This window comes from Pagrus major, chromosome 8, assembly GCF_040436345.1.
Source record: "Pagrus major chromosome 8, Pma_NU_1.0".
Taxonomy (NCBI): domain Eukaryota; kingdom Metazoa; phylum Chordata; class Actinopteri; order Spariformes; family Sparidae; genus Pagrus; species Pagrus major.
This window is the reverse complement of record NC_133222.1, coordinates 4,798,556-4,821,629: the sequence shown is the minus strand read 5'-3', so window position 1 is coordinate 4,821,629 and position 23,074 is coordinate 4,798,556. Positions and strand designations below refer to the sequence as shown.

The following is a 23,074-nucleotide window of genomic DNA, read 5'->3' as shown; positions in this document are numbered from 1 at the left end:
GTTGCAGGTCCTTGTCTCTTTGCCTCCTACTGCTTTCCAATCTGTCTTTATTATGGAGGGCCAATCCCTGGGCCTCTTGCATAGAGAGTGTTGGCCTAGAGGCTAAAGATATTACGGCTTTCTGATTCTCAGAGAAAGAAAAGGGATGAACTCGTAATGTTTTGATACTTTCATAAACTCACCAGCAGACGCCGGATATGGAGGGGAAATATATGCAGAATATTATATGACGGCTTAATGACCTGTAAAACTAAACTTTTGTTTTAATGATGGAAGCTATTTAGTCGCTGTTTCACAATGAAACCAAAAAGATTAAAGGACATTAATCATACGGAGGGTTTTTGCAGTTTAATGTCTTTGGTTTTGAGCTCTTGCAGCCTGTGTCTATGAATGCTTCACTAATAAATACACATGTATGTTTTTGTGTTTAAAACTACTGTATTTCTCTCCAGAAGTCTTAGTGGTTGCTTGTCTCCACTCTGCAGTGACAACCAAGAAAAGATGATCTACTTCCTGTTACTGGACCGCAAGGAAAGGTACCCCAGTCAGGAGGACCAGAACCTTCCGCCTCGCAATGAGATTGGTGAGAATCGGGCCAAAAACAGACAAATGCAGATGTAGACTGTGGTATCATAAAACACAATTTAACAAACATGTAAAGATAAAAGCATGGAATGAGAAAATAGAAACATACATAGAGGAGATGGATTACAGAAAACGTGAAGTCTATGTCCTTATTGAGACCAGATGCTTCAATGCATCCACTCTATGAATCCTATGGAATAACCTTTTTCTTCAGCTTCAGGTGCATTAGTGCCCTCTGCTCTGGTGTATGGTCGCTCTATGGGTGGTTTACAGTAATTGTGTCAAGCATTTATTAACATTTGAAGTCATTATAGCTATCTTTTATCACCCAGCCCTACCTCCATGCCAAATTGCAGCCTCCAAGGGCAAAAACAGTGGACTGACAGAGCGACCTATTGAGCTATATAGTATGGTACACAGGATATGTGGGCTATAGTGCTCTGTGGCTGTTGTGTAGACATCTCTTCAGGCAAAACAAGCCAATTTAGGCGGGAATAAGTACTGCGAGAAGGTAACTCATGGATGCTCCGAACGTCTGCAGTGTTTCCTTCTCTCTCGGAAGAAATTGGATCAGCTCCAGTAGACGTAGATTGGCTCTCCAGCTGAGAAATTGTATTGTTTGTTGAATATAGACAATCCTCTCAATGAAATATAGAAGCAGAAATAGAAGGAGTCAATAGGCCAGAGATCTTCTTGTTTTTTTTTGTAAAACTGTCAGCCCCGACTGCTTCGAATCACATATTAACACATCACAAAAAGGTATTCTCCCGTTCGCACAGCACAACCCAGCACACATTTTCCACCCACAGAAATCTGAGCCGGAACAGAGATGCTCTACTTAGACTTCTGCCAGCATTATTTTCTGACAAGAGCACCACAACAGGATGGGGTATTTATGCGCAAATGTGTATGTGTGTGTGTGTGTGTGCTGCGAGATACCGACATTTTGATGAATAGACTCCCTCTTCAGTGAATGTGCTACAGTCAATACAGTGGCCATTAGTTCAAAGTCTGGGAGGAAACCATTACTTATTCACTATTAGTTAAAATGTCAATGCGATCAGTGCTGAACATCACTCAAACACTCACACATGCAGTCATGCACGCAAAGCCAAAAACCTCTCAATGCGTAGGAATACACGCATTAACACGCAGGAGTCATCAGGTGCGTGCTGAATCGATCCGTCCCGCTTGTTTTTTGGCACAGATCCTCCGAGGAAGCGGGTCGACTCTCCCATGTTGAACCGTCACGGCAAGAGGAGACCAGAGAGGAAGTCCATGGAGGTCCTCAGTGTCACAGACGGAGGCTCACCTGTACCGGCCAGGAGGGCTATCGACATGACACAGCACGGACAGAGGTACGCGTGGAGGTGAAATGAAAAAGTTTTTAAAAAAATCAATATTTCAGTAGAGATGGACATAGCTTTGTGTTGGTGGTGTGTGGAGGAGCTCGCAGCCCAGCAGTGTTTCAGCAGGTCTGACAGCGAGTCTGGCTCTGGGTGTCAGCAGGCTGCATAAACAGAGACTGACGCTCTTGCCTCGCTTTGTCTCCTGTCTCACTGTAGTAAATCAGTGTACAGTAAAAGCTTGGATATTCCTGACGCCAGTACAAAATGCAGCAAAGAAGAAAGGTACTCACTTGACCTTTTCACCTCCTCTTGCTCCATGTTTCACCCACCCCGTGCGATGGGGACGTCCATGGCGGGAGAAAGATGCAGCGGTGCTTTCTACATTTTTTGTTTAAACGGTGATCAAATATGCAGCATGTAGCGGCTTAACAAGTCTATTTTAAAATGCTTATAACTCATCCGATAAATGGAAGAAGCTGGGTCCAACAGAGTCAACAGTTTTTTAGGATGGTACGTCCTGAAGTTTGACTCTTAATTAACTTAATATTCTTGCAATTCAGAAGCCTTAATATCTACAAGCCCCCCTGTTCCGGCGTTAGCTCAATTATCTCTTCTTTCATAATCTGAACGCATTGATAATCAGTTCTCTCCTACTGTGCCCCACTTTCACCAGATGCAGAACATTATTTCTCTATTTTAGAAAAATGTTCGAGTCGAGCCAGAAACCCGCACACCCACAAGGCATGGCGGACTGATTTAAAATCTATTTCCTCATCTTATTTCAACAAGCAATATATCATCACACCACATATTTTCGGCTCAGAGGCGGTGACATTTGTGACAGCGGGGAAGATTGAATCTGAGGCGGGGTGGGGGGGTGGGTGATAACCTGATCTTCCTAATGATAGGCAGATTGTCAGAGAGTTGGGAGAAGCTATCAGAGGTATGGGACATAAATGCACAAGCAGTTAGTGCATATGTTATATAGGCTGGATCAAAGATGCAGTTATAGACCTGAATATTCATCCAAACGTCCTCAACGTAGCGCTTTGCCAACAACAACATATCAAAAAATGTATTTCCCAACTTTGGGAGGCCGCATCAGAAGTTTTAAATCAGTTTCAAGAGCTTCCACCTCTAAACACTTGTGCTTAATTCTTTCTGTCCTCTGGTGCCTCCGAATTTCACTTTTAAGTTTGATCTTCTTGTGTTTCATCGCCTCTGCTCCGCTCCTTCATCCCCCTCAGGCGAACCGAGTCTTATCTCTTCTTTATTTAAAGGTTGCGTTCGTTTAGAAGTTGTCTTCTCCTGCCCTTCGCTCCGACTCATCTGTTACAGTCGAGTCTAGAATCCTGAAACAGGTCAGTTTGCGGTGACTTTATCTTTAAAAATACTTACCCTAAACATCGTCAACGCCAGTTCGTAAATCATAATCAAAGGGCGCTGAGATGAAGCAGGACCTTTAGGTTTATTCATATGAATCTCAATAAGATGGCAGCATGTGTCTGGATCCTAGATATATCAGCAGCTACAGTCATTAAAAAAAAAAGCTCTGCTGCATCTTTCTTCTGTGCTACTTTAAATCAGTGTGTTTGTTCTTCCTCTCCCTCCTCCACCCAAATCTCTTTCAGGGGCTCCTCCCTTCCCTCTCATATCTTCTCTCTCTTTCTACTGTGGTCCCTTGTGTGCAGCTGACCTTCAGTCCCAAACGCCCCCCTCCCTCTGTTTGTATGGAATTGCTATGCTAATGTGGAAACTGCTGCTAGTTTTTTTTCTCTGTCTGGCTTCCTATCAGCTGGGTTGGAGGTGGAGGGAGGGGTGGGGGTGGTGTCCAATAGCACATCCCCTCCGCCTCCAAATCAAATCAGATCTCTCTATCGCTATATGTCTCTTTTTCCCCCCACTGCAATTCATAACTCTCCCGTCAGTGGGGGGAAAAGATGTTAGTAACAAAGTCTGTGTGAATCTAGATTTATTTTTTGTGTGTGTGTTTTTGAACTTTTCTGCCTTTTATCACGTCCTTGTGCGCGCTTTGTTTGATCATGTGCGTGCTCGTGTGTGTGTGTGTGTGTATATATAGACGATGCACATAACGTGGCAGAATAACGTCCAAAGATTTGACTGACTTTCTCTGAACCTAACCTTATCTTTCCCCGACAGCAAACTTTTGTCGACAGCACAGAAGATTCGTAGAACTTCAGATCAGAGGGTGTCAGTAGCGAGGACTGACTTTGAAACATGTGTTTTGACAGGATACATTTCCACCGGCATAAATGGAGGAAGAGAGAGGGGAGGAATGGTTTTTTATCTACAATTACACAACGGAAAAATGGCTACAATCTTTATCCAGCATTTTTGCCTCAGATATCTCGCGCAGGCAGTTTCAGTCCGATCAACTGCCCGGGCAGCATTTCCATACGTGTGATTGTTGATTTGACTGTTTAATTGTTTAGTATGATTGAATAGATTTAGTATGTAATAGTAATAGTATGATCTCCACACGGAGAACGAACGCCAGTTTCATTCTTTATATCCCCAGACGTATCTTAAAAAGACGTTTAAAGCCAAACTCAAAGCTCGAGAAATCCCACTGATTTAATTTGAAATCTTAACAACATGCCAGGAGAAATGAAGGGAGGTTAATGATATGTAAATGAAATATGGAAAAAGTGCTGCAGTGTGAAGAAGAGAATATCAATTGAGGTTCTTTTCTCTTTACAGATCTGCTCCAGTTGCTTCATGCAGTTTAAGTGTGTTGGGTTAGTCGGAGCAATCTCGATAAGTCAAGCTCTCAATGCTAATTATTGACTCTAATTTATTTAAGAGGCTCAAATGAGCACAAATAAAGCACCTTTAACACTGATCTCCACAGCAGAAACTGTAGGGGTCTTAGTACATTTAGAGATTTGAGGAGCCGAGCAGTGAATATTAATGCGCTGAGGAGTCCTCTGGGAGTTGTCAGGGTTCAGGAAAGGAAATGAATTTAAACAGCGTGTTGATTTATGTGAATATCTACTCGACGTAGAAGAACTTCATTGGCAGGACAAAGTCAATATAGACGAGGAGGAGAGGGAGAGAGAAATTGAACTTTCTGCACTTAAATCACGCTCACAGAGCAGCTGCATTGTGTTTTTTGGCTGTGGCAGTTTTATTCGTTCGCCGTTTGACTCCTGGCGCCATCCATTTCACTTTGCTTCACTTTTCGTTTTATTTCAGTCCATGCCCTCAGCACAGAACCTCTTGTACTTGTTCCATCCCCCACAGCCTAACATTAGACCCCCCACAGGTGCCTTGGATGGGTCTCTGACGCAGCCGGTGGTCACACACTGAGGACACGGGCCCTCTTCCAAAACAGGCTTATGGGAAGTGTTAACTTCAGGGCTAATGGATTATAGAAAGACAAGAATGGGTAGCCGCGGGCATGCACATATAGCGCACACATGCATCATTGCACACACATGTATGGGTTACTTCACCCAGAAAAGTGTATTTTCTCATCTACCTCAAGTGATTTGTACCAGTGCAGATAGTTTTGGTTTCATTGGTCCAGGTGATATAACCCTTTATGAGACGAGAATGAAGAAGAATGCAGTTTTGTTTGTGGTGCTCACTATTTAGGGCAAAGTAATCAAATACTTTGACCTCTTATCCTTTTCAGTTTATTCCTTTTCGTCAGTGTGTTATAAAGGTTCTTGTGCATGTAAAAGAGCTAAGGTTAAAGTCTGCACCAATAGAAGCTCCTCTTTCCCACAGAAAACACAGATCCTGAAACGCCTCACCAGTAGCCCCGACTTTAATTCAGTGACTTTGTGTCATTACACTACATCACAGAGTCATACATTCACATAATTTATGTCGAGCAGCTAGTTTGGCATGTAGGAATTGATTTAGCACAGCTGCTCTGTTGTTGTTAGCAGCGCTGGGTCAGGCGTGTGTGAGCTGACCAATCAGACCAGACTGGGTATTTAGGAGGAGGGGCCTTAAAGATACAGGAGCTAAAGCAGAGTGTTTCAGACAGGACAGTTTGAGAAAACTCATGTGTTTTTTTGAGCATTCAAGAATGTAAACCTATTCTAGTATAACCCAAAACAATTATGAACCTGAGAATGAGCATAATGTGTCTCCTTTAACTAAAGTTGCAAAACCACAATGTAAAAATACTCTATTACAAGTAAAAGACTTCAGCGACAATATCCTGGTTACTCATACTTATTAAGGATAATGTATTCCCTAACTGTTGACTGTGTTTTCTGTGGGTTGTCCAGAGTAACTAGCTAAGATTGCTTGAAACTGCAGTTGCTTTTGAGTTTCTAGGTATAATTTTTTTTTTAAATGTGAGAACCATAACGGACATTCCTCTCACTTCAGCTGTTTTGTGGTGGAGGCAGACATGGATGTCTCAAAACTTCAACAAATAAAACCAAAACTTTCTAAATCCTACCAGAGAACATGTTTTGTGTAATCGGGGTGAACTGACCCTTTAAAGTAAGTAAGCTGGCATCTCCTCTCCTTCTGCTTCAGTAACACCGCTTCTTTGTTAATATATGTTATAGATGATAAATGGTTTCCTACTTGTGTTCTCTGTTCACCATAAATAAAACAGTCGTCAACAATAATTCATCGTCTCTCTGAAGCGAGGTTGAGCCTCTGACAGCCCATTACTGTACAGCATAACCATCTGTAACAGTAGCTTTATAGACCTGCTGGTCCAACACTAACAGATGCAGAGTGCCTCGAACAATATGCTCGTAATGGCCCGAGGACGCAGTGTTTTGGCCGTGTTTAGATAAAGTGCAATTGGCTATGCGCGCTCAGGCGCTGCAGCGAGCGACCGCGGGCACGTCTCAGTGGGCCGCGCGACTTAAATGTAAATGATAGCAACTGTCTGGTCAGCTGCTCTCTGAAACCAGAACTCCTAGCCAACGTGGTCTCACCGTCGCCCACTCATGTGTGCATGAGCGTGTGCGGTAAATGCACTCGCAGAAGGGGCAGTGAGAGAATTACAAAAATAACTCGAGTGTGGGAGTTTCTATATTTTCCTCTCTCTCACGGTAGCTGTTAGTGATGATTTTCCACTGTGCTGGTGCATCTCATGAGAAAGATTCCTGTTGTAGTATCAGTTCTTTCTTTAGGTGGCTGTACATTTAAAAAGGGGTGGGTGGCTGCCACCAAATAAGCGCTTCTACCTTCAGAAGATTGATACGTACAGATCTTAATCAAGGCTTGTTATTGTGGCGGTATTGTTTTCACGGCTACTAGCTGTGACCGTGTACACACTTTTGTGTCCATGTATGGCTGCCTCTGTGGTCCCGTGGGACTGCTCCAGCATCAGGATTGAACATCAGTCTCAATTACTCCATCCCTGCCTCCCATCCTTCATTCTTCCATCCCTCCCTCATTCCTGCATCGCTCCTCAACTCCCTCATTCTCCTGTCACATTTGTCCATGAGGCTTTCCTCTCAAACCGAGCGAGCTGAAAAACACTAGTTGTAGCGATCTGTAGGCCACATTTTCCCCCAAATGCATCAATGGAGAGAGAAAGAGGAAGTGAGAAGAAGAAGAAGAAGAAGAAGAAGAAGAAGGGGGGGGGGGGGGTATTAATAGATTGAATGACAAAAAGGAGCAGTGTTGTGACAGTGAGCAGCTGGTGTTTCCGAGTGTTGACAGGCTCTGTTTGTCGTGTGTGAGTGTGTGTGCACGTATGCGTGCACGCTTGATGGAGACAGATTGTCCTGTGATTGTTCATTTCTGAGCAGGGCTCCGCTCATTGGGGTTATTGACGGCATCTGCAGGCGGAAAAAAGAAAAAAAAAACAAAAAAAACATGACAAATGACGCTCAACCAAATGTCCCACTTCATTTCCCCCCTCGAGATGTTTTCCACTGATCCGGTGAAAAAGGCCTAAAAGTCAACATGTCTGGTTTATTAGCAAACTATAGATGGGGCGGAAAAGCTAATTTGAATGCTAATGTGAGATGAAAGTCGCCTATAGATTTTGCGGGAGAAGCTGCAGTGAAATCAACATACAGTATTTGGAAGTTTGAGCTTAATTGGGTTGAGACTAATCGCTGGGCGTCGTGTCTGTTTACATGTCAGTGTTGTGACGCTTTCACCCTCTTTGTGCGAGTAGCCGTGTCTGCAAAGGTCTTGATAGCAACCACCGTGCTTAGTATGACGGTAACATAACGCTGTAGTGCTTTCTAACTGTGTGCAACATCTAACCTCCGAGCTCTCACCTCCACCTGTGTTTACTGAAACATGTAACAGGCACACACGCTGATCCCTCTATTACCTCTGCCCCCTGTGTGTGTTCTTGCCACAGGTCGCGGTCTATTAGCGGAGCCTCCTCTGGCCTCTCCACCAGCCCCCTCAGCAGCCCACGGGTAAGTCATGACCCTCTGCGCACTTCCACACACATGCAACACACACCTCTTGACCCCGTTCTCAGTTATCTAGTTGTTCACCTGCTGCTGCTGCTGCTGCTGATCCCGTCTTATTGCCGTCGTCTTATTGCTGTTTATGTTCGCCAGAGTAAGTAAAGACAGTCACTACGGCTACATCGTGTGGGGCTTCTGACCTTTAACAGAGCACTGCCCACTATGAAAGCAATATCACAGTATCTCTCTGCTGTTTTATTATAAGTCTGCAATATACTCTGTTGTTCCACTCCTTAAGTTTGGATCTACCTTTCGAGGGAGCAGGGATCCAGTATGACAAGCCCTTCATATCCGACTCTGCATGAGTCATCACTGCGCCCACATAGTTTGATTTTTCTGTTAACTCCAAGTAAAACACACTGATGAACTTGCACAGGGCGGATGTGACAGCACAGCAAACTTTCGCCTCCCCTAAAGCCTCTTCTCTCTCTTCCATCCTTTCTGCTTATTATCCCTCTCTCTGTTTTCCGTGGCCTGAGCCCTGTGAAAATCCAGCTCAGGGAATGCTTGAGAAAATCCCACTTTTCTTGCTCAGAGCCGGGGGAGCTTGTAGTAAACTTTTCCAGCTGACTAACCTGAGAAGGCTCGAGATTAGCCGGGATCCTAAGACGAGCTCCTCGCCGCCACACAGGTTTCTTTCAGGGCTGATCTGAAAGGGAAATTGATTTCTCAGACCTACCCCGAGTCCGGATTGTGCTCTCAGCAAGAAGGCTCTGCGAGGGGTTGTTTTCTCAGATTTGTGTCTGGAAAAGAAGGAGGAGGCGTCCATGGGAAATGGTTTATCAGTGCGCCATTGTGGCTGCCATTGCACCATTACAAATGCAACAGATCGATACACCTATGTGGAAACTGGAGATTTTACAGCAGAGTTGCCGTAATGGTGTTTCCTCCTGTTATTGAGACGGGCCAAATTGTCCTCACAGCTGGCCTCATGCCTCTCACACCTGTCTGTGTCTGCTCGCTCGTCTCTGCTAGCAGAGCCCTGCATGTTTTACTCAAACAAACTCCATCTTTTTATATGTTTGGTTTGGCCTTTTTGGCCTGTGTGCATTGCTTGCTGTTTCTGTTGTTTTCCATTTTATCTTGTTTTCTTTTGACATGAGTCACTGAATGGTCTAACTGCATGTTTCTTTTCTGTTTTTCTGTTTTTTTTGCAATGCCTCCATCTCTCCCGTGTATGTACACACCTCACCTGCCTCTATATTCTTTGGCTTTCCTCTGCTTCTGGCTGTGTGGTTGTTTGATCTGCCACACTGTTTTTCTGCGTGTTTGTGCCCCCATGTGTTTTTCTTTGTTTTTCCTCTCCTCCTCCACCTGCTCTTGGCTGTGTTGTGTGCTGCACGTCCTCCCTTTGTCCTCCCAGCCTGTCCGAAAGTTCTGTGTGCCGCCTCAGTCTCCAGACCTGCCACAGTCCCCTAATGCGAGCCCGTGCCCGTCCCCTGATCCCGTCCCCAGTCGCAGTGGCCCCCGGATCTCCACCCCCAACTCGCTCACTCCTAACAGCGAGCCGCTGCCGGAAGCGCTCAGCAAGACGCAAACACTCCCCGCCAAGCCCAAAGTCGCCCTCAAGCCCCTCCACGCCACACGATCCAACCCACTCCCAGAATTCTCCCCAGATGCAGCATCTGCAGTCAAATCAGAGTCCTCCATTCCTCTTCCATCACAGCCACCCTCTGCCTCCGTACCGCCCACCCCGACTTCTCCGTGCTCCCCGTCCTCCCCCTTTTCCCCAACCCCCATCCCCGGTGCTTCCATCCCAAACAGCCCCCTGGTACGGCGCACCCATTTCGCTGCCAACCCCCAGCTCTCTGTGCCCTTCAGCCCAGTGGTGCCCCTGTCGCCCATCCGGCTGCACCACTTTCACCCCGTGGCGCCGGTGCCTTCTTCTCTCACTGACCACCCGCCCAAATCTATCCCCCTCATACAGGTTACCCCTCACCCCTCCCCTCGAGGCAGTCCCCTCCCCACCCCAAAGGGCACCCCTGTGCACACACCCAAGGACAGCCCGGCCGGGACCCCGACCCCAACGCCGCCACCCAGCCCGTCCATCGGAGGCATGCCTTGGAGGACGCGCCTCAACTCTATCAAGAACAGCTTCCTGGGCTCGCCACGCTTCCACCGCAGGAAACTTCAAGGTACTGTTGTCAACTGTTAAACTATTTTGATAATCGATTATTCAATTAGTAGTCAAGATTCTCTGATTACAGCCTCTTAAATGTGAATAATTTCTGGTTTCTTTATTCATCTATGACAGTAAACTGATTGCATTCTGGACAAAACGAGAATTTGAGGACGTCATTTTGAGCTTTGCGATAAAAACACTGACATTTTTCACCATTTTGTAGACCAAAAACGAATGAATAAGTCAAGAAAACAATGGACAAATCCATAGAAAATTGAAAATTCATCTTACTGTACCCACTAGTACCATCTACTTGTTATCTTTCTCTGAGCTCTACACCTCTGTCTGACCTTTGACCCTGCTTCCACAGTTCCCACACAAGAGGAGATGTCCAGCCTCACACCAGAGTCTTCCCCAGAGTGAGTAGATGCTGCACTTTTTGAAGTCACCACTTACTATCATAACTATGCATAACCTGTCAGCCCCTCAGCTATTGGCACATACGGGCTCGCTCTTGATAGCATGATGTTTTGGAAAAGTATTACATCCATGAATGTTTGATTTTCACCTGCTGAGTTCCCTGTAATGACCTCAGGTCTGGTCTGGGATGGAGAAGCAGCAGCACCGTAGCAGGAGGTAGCCGGGTTGGTTATACGGGGAAGGAAGGTAGCCCGTGTGATGTTGCTGAGCTCCCAGGGGCCTGATAACTCAAGGTTGGCCTAGATATGCCTGTTTGGTTGGCTGACTGTCTGGCTCGGCCATCTCCATCTGGCTGGGAAGAACATCCTGGCTGGAAGGAGCTGCTGGAGAGTTGGCTGGAAAAGGTCTTCTCTTAGCTGGGCTGGTCTCCATCACAGGCATACACAGTCGCACCGGCTTCATACATGTAAACAATGTGTTTACATGTATAACATTTATGTTAGTCTGCAATTCATTTTTAAACATTACATTTTTTATATTTAAGGAGGACATAGGGAGGGTTTCTCTTTCTGTGGAAGTTTGCAAATCCGTCAACATTTTCAGGAATCTAATGAAATATTAATACGCCAGAAAACAGGAGTCCATATGGCTTATTAGTGGGTGCAGGTACACCTGGGCCGAGGGCCAGTAGTGAATTCATCTACCTCTGCCCCTTCTGGACCTGCAGTTCTGTTCACAGAGAGGCTCAATTATCTCTCTCTCTCTTTCTCTCTCTCTCTCAAACTCACACACACATTCATTTACAAATACAAAGTTGCAGAGAGGGTGAAAGTCCGAAAACATTCCTCCCCGGCAGTTTTAGCCCTCGAGGTATCTTCCGTTTGCTCCTTTTCCATTTCCCCTGAGCTGCAGAAAGAGATGGATAGATACATAAACAGACGGATGGATCGAAGGAAGGAAGCAAAAATGGGTGGAAGGAAGACAAACACTGTCCATATACAGGATAAAGCAACAAAAACTTAAAACTGAAAAACATTTGTCTTTTTTTTTTTCTCCACAGACTTGCCAAAAAATCCTGGTTTGGTAACTTCATCAACCTGGAAAAAGAGGAGCAGATCTTCATCGTCATCAGAGATAAGCCTCTCAGCTCCATCAAGGCAGACATCGTTCAAGCCTTTCTCTCGGTACTTCATTCCCCTAAACCCTTCTCCCACCTGCTCCCTGTGCTCCAGCTTCTCTCTCTGTGTTCATGCGGCAGTATTACTTATGTATCGAGGTGTCTGTTGCAGGATGTTGCCTTTACTAACAGCGGCGGTGATTGGCTATGCTACGAGGCAGCCTCTCTCTGAGTGTTCGCTAACATGCTTCAGATTTATGTAGCAATTCAGTAAACTGTTTGTGTTCAGCGCTTCTATTTTCTCACTGACTGCGGACTCACTTTAGGTCAATGGAAAATCAACACAGAGCATTGATCATTAGCATATAGATGCTTTGCCCTCATTGCCGTGCATTGAGCTTGTGCGTGTGTGTGTGTTTAGACGTGTAGCGCGAGGAAATTGAGAAATACTGTAGATCGTATCTGTGTGTGTGTGTGTGTGGTGTGTTTACAATAGTATGGGTGTACAATTACATGCAGGAATGTGGAAAACATGGGGGTTTCTCAGCACACGCGGCAGAATCTCTATCAAACATTCAACAGTGGTCGTTGATATTCAGTGTACATAATTGAACATCGCCTATTCCCACCCCAGTTAGATTTAACAAAGTCTGAGTAAATGCAAACTCTGCCAGTGCAGGTCAATGTCAAATCTGTTTCCTCATCCCTGTAGGTAGCTGTTTTCTCCTCTGGGTTATGCTTGCTGGTATTCCAGACAGGAGATTGGCACCTGAATCAGTGGAATTATACCTCTCAGCACACTCACATTAATGGAATGTCAAACCCTCTCCAGCACTATGGCGCGCGACGTGACTATTTCCGAGCTCACCTGTTCATCGGGCATACAAATTCATTTTAGGCGGGAGAGTGCAATGTTGTTGGATGACTCGAGATTACATTAGCTTAAGTCTCCCTGGCATGCATGGCTACTCCCCGAGGCATTAATCTCCTCAGAGTTTCAACTGGGGCTCGCTAGTATGTGGAGGGTATTTTAATGAGGCTTTATTCACCTTGTCGTTTGCAAGGTGTGGAGGAAAAATTAAACATCAGTGCTCCCTGTGTAAAGTCCCATTACTTGCCTCATTTTACTACCTAGTTTTTCTACCTCTTTGTCCGTGTTTCCTTCACTGACCCCTCTTCTTCTTCTTTTTTTAAATTTTCTCCAAGATCCCCAGCCTGAGCCACAGTGTGATCTCTCAGACCAGTTTCCGAGCAGAATACAAGTCCACAGCGGGCCCCACAGTCTTCCAGAAACCGGTTAAATTCCAGGTGGATATCACCTACACGGAGAGCACAGCCGCCACCAAGGAGAACGGCATCTACTCTGTCACCTTCACCCTGCTCTCAGGTCAGGACGCACAAACCATCTACTCTTTCTTTGCCTTCTTATCCTGCATGCATTGGGCAAGAGGGATGATGGACACTAAACAGGGCACCAGTCTAATACAGGTGGTCCAACTTACTGGGTGGAGACCCCAGGTCTGTGAGCCAATGGGAAGATAGTAAGGTCCTGAGACAGGAAGTGTGTCACTTTATTTTCTGCACTGAAAGTATAAATATCAATAGGTCTTCTTTAACTTAACTCAACTTTAACTTCTCGCTCAGAATGAGATTGAGACTATCGTCCGTGTAAAAAATGTGTTATAAGTAAATAAAAATCCAACTCAGTCACACAAATAATGAAATGTTCAACAAGAATTACTGGGCAGATCCAATAACATTTTAATCCTTTGATGTTCTCGGGAATTTTTTTTTCAGTCGGTTCGACACATGAATTAAAAAAACATTTCTCGTGATTTTTTTTTTCACTCGGTTGAAAAAAAAATTCTCATGAAAATTTGAGAATTTTTTTTTTCTCAAAAAGGTTTTTTTCCTCGGTTCACACACAGAAAAAAAAAATCTTGTGAAAATATTTTTTTTCACTCGGCTCGACCCATGAAGAAAAAAACATTTTTTCATGAAAATATTTTTTTCCTCTCAGGTCGCCACAAGACAAAAAGATTTTTCACTGTTTTTTTTTTGGTGATGCATTTCTAAGGGTTTGTTTACTGGATATACTGTGTTTCACACACACAGAAAAAAAATCTCATGAAAAAACCCAGTTCAAAAAAATTCTTGTGAAAAAATTTTTTCCACTCACCTTGACAGATGAATTAAAAAAAAATTCTTCTTGGTTCGCCACAAGAAAAAAAATTTCACTGTTTTTTCTGGTGCTCCATTTTTTAAGTGTTCGTTTACTGGGTAAACTGGGTTTCACACAGAAAAACATATTTCTTGTGAAAATATTTTTTTTTCATTGTGCTCAACCCATGAATTAAAAAAACATTTCTCGTGATTTTTTTCACTCGATTTGAAAAAGATTTTCTCATGAAAATTTGAGAAAAAAAAATGTCTCATGAAAATTTGAGAAAAAAAAAAGTCTCATGAAAATTTGAGAAAAAAAAAGTCTCATGAAAATTTGAGAAAACCTTTTTTTTCTCAAAAATGTTTTTTCCTCTCGGTTGGCCACAATAAACATTTTTTCACTGTTTCACACATGAAAAGAAACTTTTCACTGTTTTTTCTGCTGCTCCATTTTTTAAGTGTTCGTTTACTAAGTATACTGGGTTTTATTCTGCTCACCACATGGGAAAACATTTTTTCTCATGATATAAATGTTCCATTCGCCTTAAAAAAAACATTCCTCGTGATTTTTTTTCAAAAACAATTCTCATGAAAATCTGAGAATTTTGTTTTTTCTCAAAAATGTTTTTTCCTCGGTTCGCCAGAAGAAGAAAAAAGTCACTGTTCCACACATTCAAAAAATTCACTGTTTTCAAGTGTTCATTTACTGGTTATACTGGGTTTCACACACAGAAAAAAAAAATTTTTGTGAAAATATTTTTTTTCATGAAAAAAACATTTTCTCATGAACATTTTTTTCCTCTCGGTTTGCCACAAGAAAAAAAAATCAGTTTCATATATGAAAAAAAAATTTTCACTAGTTTTTCAGGTGATCCATTTCTAAGTGTTTGTTTACTGGGTATACTGGGTTTCACACAAAGAAAAAAAAATCTCATGAAAAAACCCAATTCAAATAAATTCTTGTGAAAAGAAAAAAAAAACTTTTTCTTCTCAGTTCGCCACAAGAAAAAAAATGTGGTGCTCAACTTTCTAAATGTTCGTTTATTAGGTATGCTGGGTTTCACACCGAAAAAAAATAAGTTTTTTTTCACTTGGCTCGACACAAGAAAAAAAGATTTTTTCACTGTTTCACGCATGAAAACAAATTTTTGTCACTGTTTTTTCTGGTGATCCATTTCTAAGATTTTGTTTACTGAGTATGCTGGGTTTCACACAGGAAAAAAATCTTGTGAAAAAACCCAGTTCAAAAAAATTTGCGTCAAAAGATTTTTTGAAAATCATGAAAAAAGGTTTTTCCACTCGTTTGACACATGAATTCCAAAAAAAAATTCTCGTGAAATTGAAATCATTCGTTTACTAGGTATACTGGGTTTCACACACACAGGAAAAAAAAATGTTTTCACTCGGCTCAACACATGAATTAAAAAAAATTCTCATGAAAAATTTTTTTCCACTCACCTTGACAGATGAAAAAAAAAAATTCTTCTCGGTACGCCACAAGAAAAAAATTTCACTGGTTTTTCTGGTGCTCCATTTTTTAAGTGTTCGTTTACTGGGTATACTGGGTTTCACACAGAAAAACATATTTCTTTTTTTTTTTCATTCTGCTCAACCCATGAATTAAAAGAACATTTCTCGTGATTTTTTTCACTCGATTTGAAAAAGATTTTCTCATGAAAATTTGAGAAAAAAATTTCTCATGAAAATATGAGAAAAACATTTCTCATGAAAATTTGAGAAAAACATTTCTCATGAAAATTTGAGAAAAACATTTCTCATGAAAATTTGAGAAAAAAATTTCTCATGAAAATTTGAGAAAAAAAATTCTCAAAAATGTTTTTTCCTCGGTTCGCCAGAAGAAAAAAAAAGTCACTGTTCCACACATTCAAAAAATTCACTGTTTTCAAGTGTTCATTTACTGGGTATACTGGGTTTCACACACAGAAAAAAAAATTCTCGTGAAAATATATTTTTTTCATGAAAAAAACATTTTCTCATGAACATTTTTTTTTCATTGAACATTGCCACAAGAAAACAAATTCAGTTTCACATATGAAAAAAAAAATTCACTAGTTTTTCAGGTGATCCATTTCTAAGTGTTTGTTTACTGGGTATACTGGGTTTCACACACAGAAAAAAAAAATCTCATGAAAAAACCCAATTCAAATAAATTCTTGTGAAAAGAAAAAAAAAGTTTTTCTTCTCAGTTCGCCACAAGAAAAAAATGTGGTGCTCAATTTTCTAAGTGTTTGTTTACTGGGTTTGCTGGGTTTCACACAGAAAAAAAAGAAGTTTTTTTTCACTTGGCTCGACACAAGAAAAAAAAGATTTTTTTCACTGTTTCACGCATGAAAACAAATTTTTGTCACTGTTTTTTCTGGTGATCCATTTCGAAGATTTTGTTTACTGAGTATGCTGGGTTTCACACACAGAAAAAAAATCTTGTGAAAAAACCCAGTTCAAAAAAAATCGCGTCAAAAGATTTTTTGAAAATCATGATAAAAGATTTCCCCACTCGTTTGACACATGAATTACAAAAATTGAGAATTTTTTTTTTTCTCAAAAATGTTTTTTTCCTCGGTTCACACACAGAAAAAAAAAATCTTGTGAAAATATTTTTTTTCACTCGGCTCGACCCATGAAGAAAAAACATTTTTTCATTAAAAAAAACTTTTTTTCCTCTCAGGTCGCCACAAGACAAAAAGTTTTTTCACTGTTTTTTTTTTTTTTAGTGATGCATTTCACACACAGAAAAAAAATCTCATAAAAAAACCCAGTTCAAAAAAATTCTTGTGAAAAGATTTTTTTTTTCACTTGGCTCGACACATGAATAAAAAAAATTCTCATGAATTTTTTTTTTCCACTCGCTTTGACAGATGAATTTAAAAAAAAAATTCTTCTCGGTACGCCACAAGAAAAAAAAATTCACTGGTATACTCAGTCCCGAGCATTTGAAAATGGTCAAATTTGACCATTTTCAAATTTGGTAAAAATTTGCTAGAAATTAAAAAGTGTTAATGAACGTGGTGCAGGTCACATCTGGGGGACCGTAAAGGAAGTGACACACTTCATCCCTGGGGAACCTGCTCTCTTCCCGTTGGTTCACTCGTTGTTGACTCTTGATGCACCATGGCAACATGTTTTATTTTTATACTTCAATCAAGCAGGGTGCCTTGAATTAAGGAAGGATTTGATTCAGTCCACACAGAGTTCAAACCCAGGACTGTCATGGTGTGAGACAAATCACACAGGACAAAGTTACACACAGTATTATGCAATCTTGAATAGCGAGCTGCTCTTGCATCTAATCAGGCTCACACAGGTTTTGGGAAATCCGAGCTCACGAGGCACTTAGAAAAGTGTGGAAAGGCATCCGTTACATGACGAGTGGGATGCCGTCACACTCCGAACTAATGAAATTAAACTACGTTTTTATATCGAGCCAACAAATGAACCAGAAATGCTGTTTCCAGAGGTGGGTGTTTTCAGACTCCCTGCCAAAAAGAACGGCTGCCTACGGATTTTCAAAGTTTTCGCAATCCTGAATGCTTGATAAGATTTTCCTCCCAAACCTCCCTGTGCGGAAGAAGATGAGGTCTGCCTCTGCGAGATTACATACTATGCAGTCATGCGTGCATGCTTAGTCTTGCAGAAACACATGCATGCTCTCATTCGCTCTCTGTTTGTCTCACACACATACTGACAGTCACACACACTCAAGTGAGGGGGGGCACATTTGAACTGAATGGGTTGTAATTGTGGCTGTTTGGAGCCTGCTGGTTCTTCCATGTCACTGACCATGTACTGTACACAGCGGGTAGACAACAGGAGCTTACAGTAGCACTCCTCTCTGGCCTTTATCATCACAGACACACATATACCGTTAGCTTGTGTGTATGTGCTTCTCCTCTCCTCATCTTTCTCTCTTAATTATTACATCTACGTATATTTTCTTCTCACTCATGCCAAGTCTCTTCCTCTGTGGGTTTTTTTCTGTGCCTGTGTTCAGGACCAAGCCGGCGCTTTAAGCGAGTAGTGGAGACGATTCAGAGCCAGTTGTTAAGCACACATGACCAGCCTGGGGTCCAGCAGCTGTCTGGTGAGTAACAACTCCTCCTTTCCAAATAAATATTTCAAAATATATATTTATTTTTTTTCAAAAAAACCTCTCCACCCTTACTTCCCACCGCCTCATCCGCCCATCCCACCCCCCTCCCCCCTGACAAACCGCCCTCACCGCTGAAGCTAAGCTAAACCCTTCCCCTCCTCTTCCCCCGTGCTTGAAATCCCCGAGCCACTTCTCCGCTTCTGGAAAACGGCTTCCATGCATGCCCGCGCCTCACTGCCTCGAAAAAAAGGATGGGGAGTTGCTCCCGAGTCACTGACTGCGGGTCAAATGTTGCCCAGTTGCCCTGGCGGTGAAGATTGGTAGGGGTAAAGCTGATTTGCATTCTGTTACTTCTCAAGACTGATTGTCGGAGCTTGTCACCATGGCAACACCACTGCACCTCAACGCGCTCCCACAATCACTGCACTGCACAGCCACACCACACCTGACAAGCGCTCTCTCTCTCTCTCTCTTGCTGGGTGCTTGTACAATAGGACCCCCTCCCCCTGTTTTTCTCCAGTCCACCAGTCCCTCTGTTGCCTCTGACGGCAGCCTTCATCACCACCGAGCTCGTTCACCTGTGAACTTTGTGACGTTATTCCCTCTTCTCATCAGTCCGTAGGGTCGATGCCGAGTTCCTGGACATGCATAAGCCTGAGCTTAACCCAGTGCGGCTCCCTCCTCTGTGCTCAAACATACATTCTGGATGATGGAAATGAAAATAAGAGGGAAACAGGGACCCGACTCCCTCCCCTCAGCATGTCCTTCCTTGTGAATCACTCTTCTGTGTATGTGCGTCTCAGTCGCCATCCTCTTGACAACAGCTCCACCTGCTGGTCAGATAGGGAAACCGCACCAGCCTTGAAATGCACCATTTTTCATGAGGAGGAAGTGTGCTGTTTTCTCTGGATGTCAGTTTCATTTCCATCCACCTTGGTGTCTGTATGTTTGTGTCTTTCTTTTTCCTTTTAACTCATTCCCAACTCGGTTACTGAGACTCAGCCATCATATAGCTTGGCACTTCACTCTGTTACTCTGCCGTACGTTACGAATTTGAGCAGTATCTTTGCTCTGTGGCGCCAAGAAATCACAGCTGTTGGGATATTTAACAGTCTAGTGCTTCAGTAAGTCAACAAGGTGCTTCTGATCTTTTATATTATTGTCGAGTTAGATGAACAGGCTGAGGGTGTAGGGAGGGTGAAATTAGAATAAATTGCAGTGTATTAGATTTGAAAGACTGCTGTGTGTTGTTTTTTAGAGTGGTGTATATAACCTGAGAAATGCTTAAAGGTGCAATATGTAAGAATTGGCCGCCTGTGAAATTCATACTCAAAACAAGTAGTAGGAATCATGTCAGCAGAGTAACTGCTTAGCTGTAGCTGCAGTTAGCGTTCGGACTCGGAGCTCAGGCACCAGGGGACTATTATTGTTTACACTGCGTGACAGGAGCTTCGGCCCAGGATGGGTCAGGGATAGCGTGATAGCATGCTAACTAGCAGATATTTCTGCAACATAAATACATATGTAATGTCAAAAACTGCTGTTTATTCACATTCTTTAAGTTAATTTTTGAATGTTTTCAACAAGAAATTCTTACATATTCTATAGCGCTTTTCAGGCGTCTCCACCTGAGAATGAGAATAATATGGGACCTTCAAAGCGAGAGAAGATATTACGAAACATAAGTAATGAGGTCCGGTGTTCTCCTCTGTACCCACTATCAGAGCGGATACATTTAGTATCATTACCAGGTGTTTTTGACCGAGGTCGGTCTAAATGAATTTCCTGTCTTCAAACTATCAGGGCATCTCCCACTTTGATAAGAGTAGGTCAGTGTGTGCATTGTTAAATTCAATTTCCTCCGCCTCCCTCTTTCCTTTGACCTCCTAACACACCTGGCCACAGGGCCTTTGAAAAGAAAAGCCCGTGGCTGTAATTAAGAATAGAAAACGGCTTTGCATACCAATGTGTGTCAAACAAAAGGTTTCATCAAGTCCTGGTCATTGTGTCCCCTAATCACTATTAACAGCAAGCATACCTGGGAGCCAGGCTGAAGGAGAAGACAATAGTGGGGTGGAACAAAAGAAGGAGTGTAGAGAGCATACTTCAGGACTGACAAGGAGAACCATTCACTGTCTCTGGTTTATTTAATAGGCGATTGCAGATGCCATTTTTGAAATTGTTCAGATGTTGGAACTCTTCGCACATGAGGAAGGTATAAGGAAGTTGTGCTGCACTTATTTCCTAGCTGGATAATGGAGCAGGTGAAATCAACTGTGGCACACAGTCACACTTTGTCCACACATGAACAAACACAACAATAAAACACATTCACTCTTTCATGATTAGATGGATTTTTCCCCTCATCTCTACTACAGGCGGTCTCCACACACTTGGCAGCATGTGCATATTGCCGGGCTGAGTTTTGGAATCGAAGCACAAGCCAGTCATAACAGAAGTAACACTTTCAGACAGCGTTGTATAAAAAGCAGACACACTCGAGTCCACTGTGTGCATGTGTCTGTTTTGTCAGCGCCCCTGCCTGTTTTTACTGATGTTGTCACTGCTCATTTGTCGGCCCGCAGGAGTCTTATTCTGCAAATGGCTCTTCTGCCAAGCGTTCACAAAACAGTCCTGTTTGTGACTGATAGTTCCCCGAGATGTGCTGTACAAGAAGAACACAGACTCTTTATTTGCTCCATAGCTCATGGTTTGTGTTCTTACCACTCCACCTACCTGCTGTGGGACCATCGAGGCCCTGCTGAAAGACCCAGAGTGTTTAGCTGAAAATCATTTGCACGCACACTGTCGGTTGTACAAGTGTGGTAAGACAGTATTTTTAAGTGCAGCTCATCAGTCTTGATTCTGTTGTAGTGTAAACACATGAGTTGGACTTTTTTCCTACTTCAGATAGTTTGGCTCAGCGATGCTGCAGCCTCCCTGCGTGTTTGAAGTCTCTGGCCAGGTTTGATAGTTAGCTGAAACTCTGAACTCAAGTGTAGAAATGTGTTGATCAAAGCTCGTCTGTTCCAAGCAGACTCGAGTCTGAACATTGCTGTGTTAGATCGCCTCACTCGGTACAATACCCACCCGACAGACGGCCTTCATCATCTGCGCTTTGCAGCGGTTCAAGATGCCCAGTTTGCTTTAATTTCTGGCCTTAAGATTGAATGGCTACCTGTATTGTTTCCTTTGGTTGTGCTGTGACATGTGCATGGTTTACGGGAGCTCACACACCATGCAGTCCCGACACACGGCTGCCTCGGCAGTCCTCATCCTCGCTGTGTCTTTGTCAGTCCTCCCTCGTCCTCGCCTCTGCTTGCTGTCTTACCTGTAGTCGCGTCTCTATCCTGTGAACCCCATTGTTCATTAGTTTGTTTGTTCTCTTTCTTCTCTCTTTCCCCCTTTTTCTTTTTGTCCTCTTTTCTTCCCGTCTGTGTACCTAGGCAGCCCATTGAGTAACTTCTTTGACGTAATAAAACAACTTTTTTCAGACGAGAAGAACGGACAGGTGCCCTACCCCTCTGGCACGCCCACCAAGCACTGCCCCTCGCCCATGCACGTCCGGAGGCACGAGGCAGAAAACAATGACACCAAATGCCCCGCCGCGGGCCGAGACAGACCCAAGTTGTCGCTGGCGTCTGTGGGGACACAGGAGGAGTCTTAGACTGAGACGCTGTGTAGTCGAGCCCCGTGCTAAAGCCCATCCCAGTATCACTATAAACCAGTGACACAGAGAGAATACCCTCTCTGTACATAGCTAGATGTACATAATCATTTATGGACATTTTTTTGTATAAAATGACTTTATACAGATAGAAATATATTAAGAGAATCAAAGTGATATTTTACAAAGACACACACACACAAACACACACACACACACACACACACACTCCTGTCCTTCCACTCCCTCTTTCATCCACCATCATCATCCTCTGCCCCGACCATCTAATCACCTGTGGCTCTGTTTTTTTGCTCCCTTGCTGCTAACCTGTGTGATGACCTGACTTGTTTCTGATACCAGGAATTATCCAGAAAACCTATTAAGTCCCTCCTCCTGCTCCGCTCCGCTCGCCCTCCCTCCAACCGACCCCCTCCACCCCCCCCAGAGCGTGCCGAGAGAGACGGACATTTGTTGACGGAGGACTGCTTTTTAGAGGTGCGCTGAGAAGGGTGGGGGGTTACCATGGAAACAGACCCTTCATGCAGACTTCTACTTTCATCTCCCTCTGAGCCCCTTTCTCCACCTTTGGCAGCCATCAGTAGAAATAGGTGAACATACCTTTAGTATTCCCCTATCTGAGAAACAAACACACACACACACACACGCACACACGTGCACAACTAATCCACACACGTCTCGATGAAACAAGAAGACACACTCCACCCCTTCACCGACCACAACCCCCTTTTCCTCTGTTTCGAGCTCAAGGAGCGCTCATTAATTGGAAAACATTTGAACAAAAAGACAATGCACACACACACACAGAACACACACATGCATACACGCACAGGTCCAGTATGCACAGAAAACTCTGGGATGTATCAACATGAACAAACAAACAACAATAAAAAAACAAGATGACGTGACTGATTCAGAGGAGGAGAGAAGGAGGAGGAGTTTTTGTGGAAAGCCCAAACAGCCGACGCGGATGCTTGCTGGATTGTATTTCTTTGCTTTTTAATGTACTTTCTTTGTGAAGAACTGGGTTTAAAATACTAACTGACTTTATTAGAATTAACTCTATTGCTGCAAAACGGACTGGAATT

The 23,074-nt window shown here is 43.2% G+C and overlaps 1 protein-coding gene across 1 annotated transcript in view; it reads left to right on the top strand.

The window, feature by feature from the left end:
• The window catches only part of brsk2a (BR serine/threonine kinase 2a), a 179,121-nt gene extending 156,047 nt beyond the window's left edge, over nucleotides 1–23,074 (top strand). Inside the window, exons 11-19 of the mRNA XM_073472160.1 lie at nucleotides 486–583; nucleotides 1,793–1,943; nucleotides 8,257–8,317; nucleotides 10,299–10,506; nucleotides 10,864–10,912; nucleotides 11,974–12,097; nucleotides 13,237–13,417; nucleotides 18,203–18,292; nucleotides 21,796–23,074. Coding sequence (XP_073328261.1) covers nucleotides 486–583; nucleotides 1,793–1,943; nucleotides 8,257–8,317; nucleotides 10,299–10,506; nucleotides 10,864–10,912; nucleotides 11,974–12,097; nucleotides 13,237–13,417; nucleotides 18,203–18,292; nucleotides 21,796–21,968 — 1,135 coding nt within the window. The 3' untranslated portion in view covers nucleotides 21,969–23,074. The remainder of the gene's footprint in view (nucleotides 1–485; nucleotides 584–1,792; nucleotides 1,944–8,256; nucleotides 8,318–10,298; nucleotides 10,507–10,863; nucleotides 10,913–11,973; nucleotides 12,098–13,236; nucleotides 13,418–18,202; nucleotides 18,293–21,795) is intronic.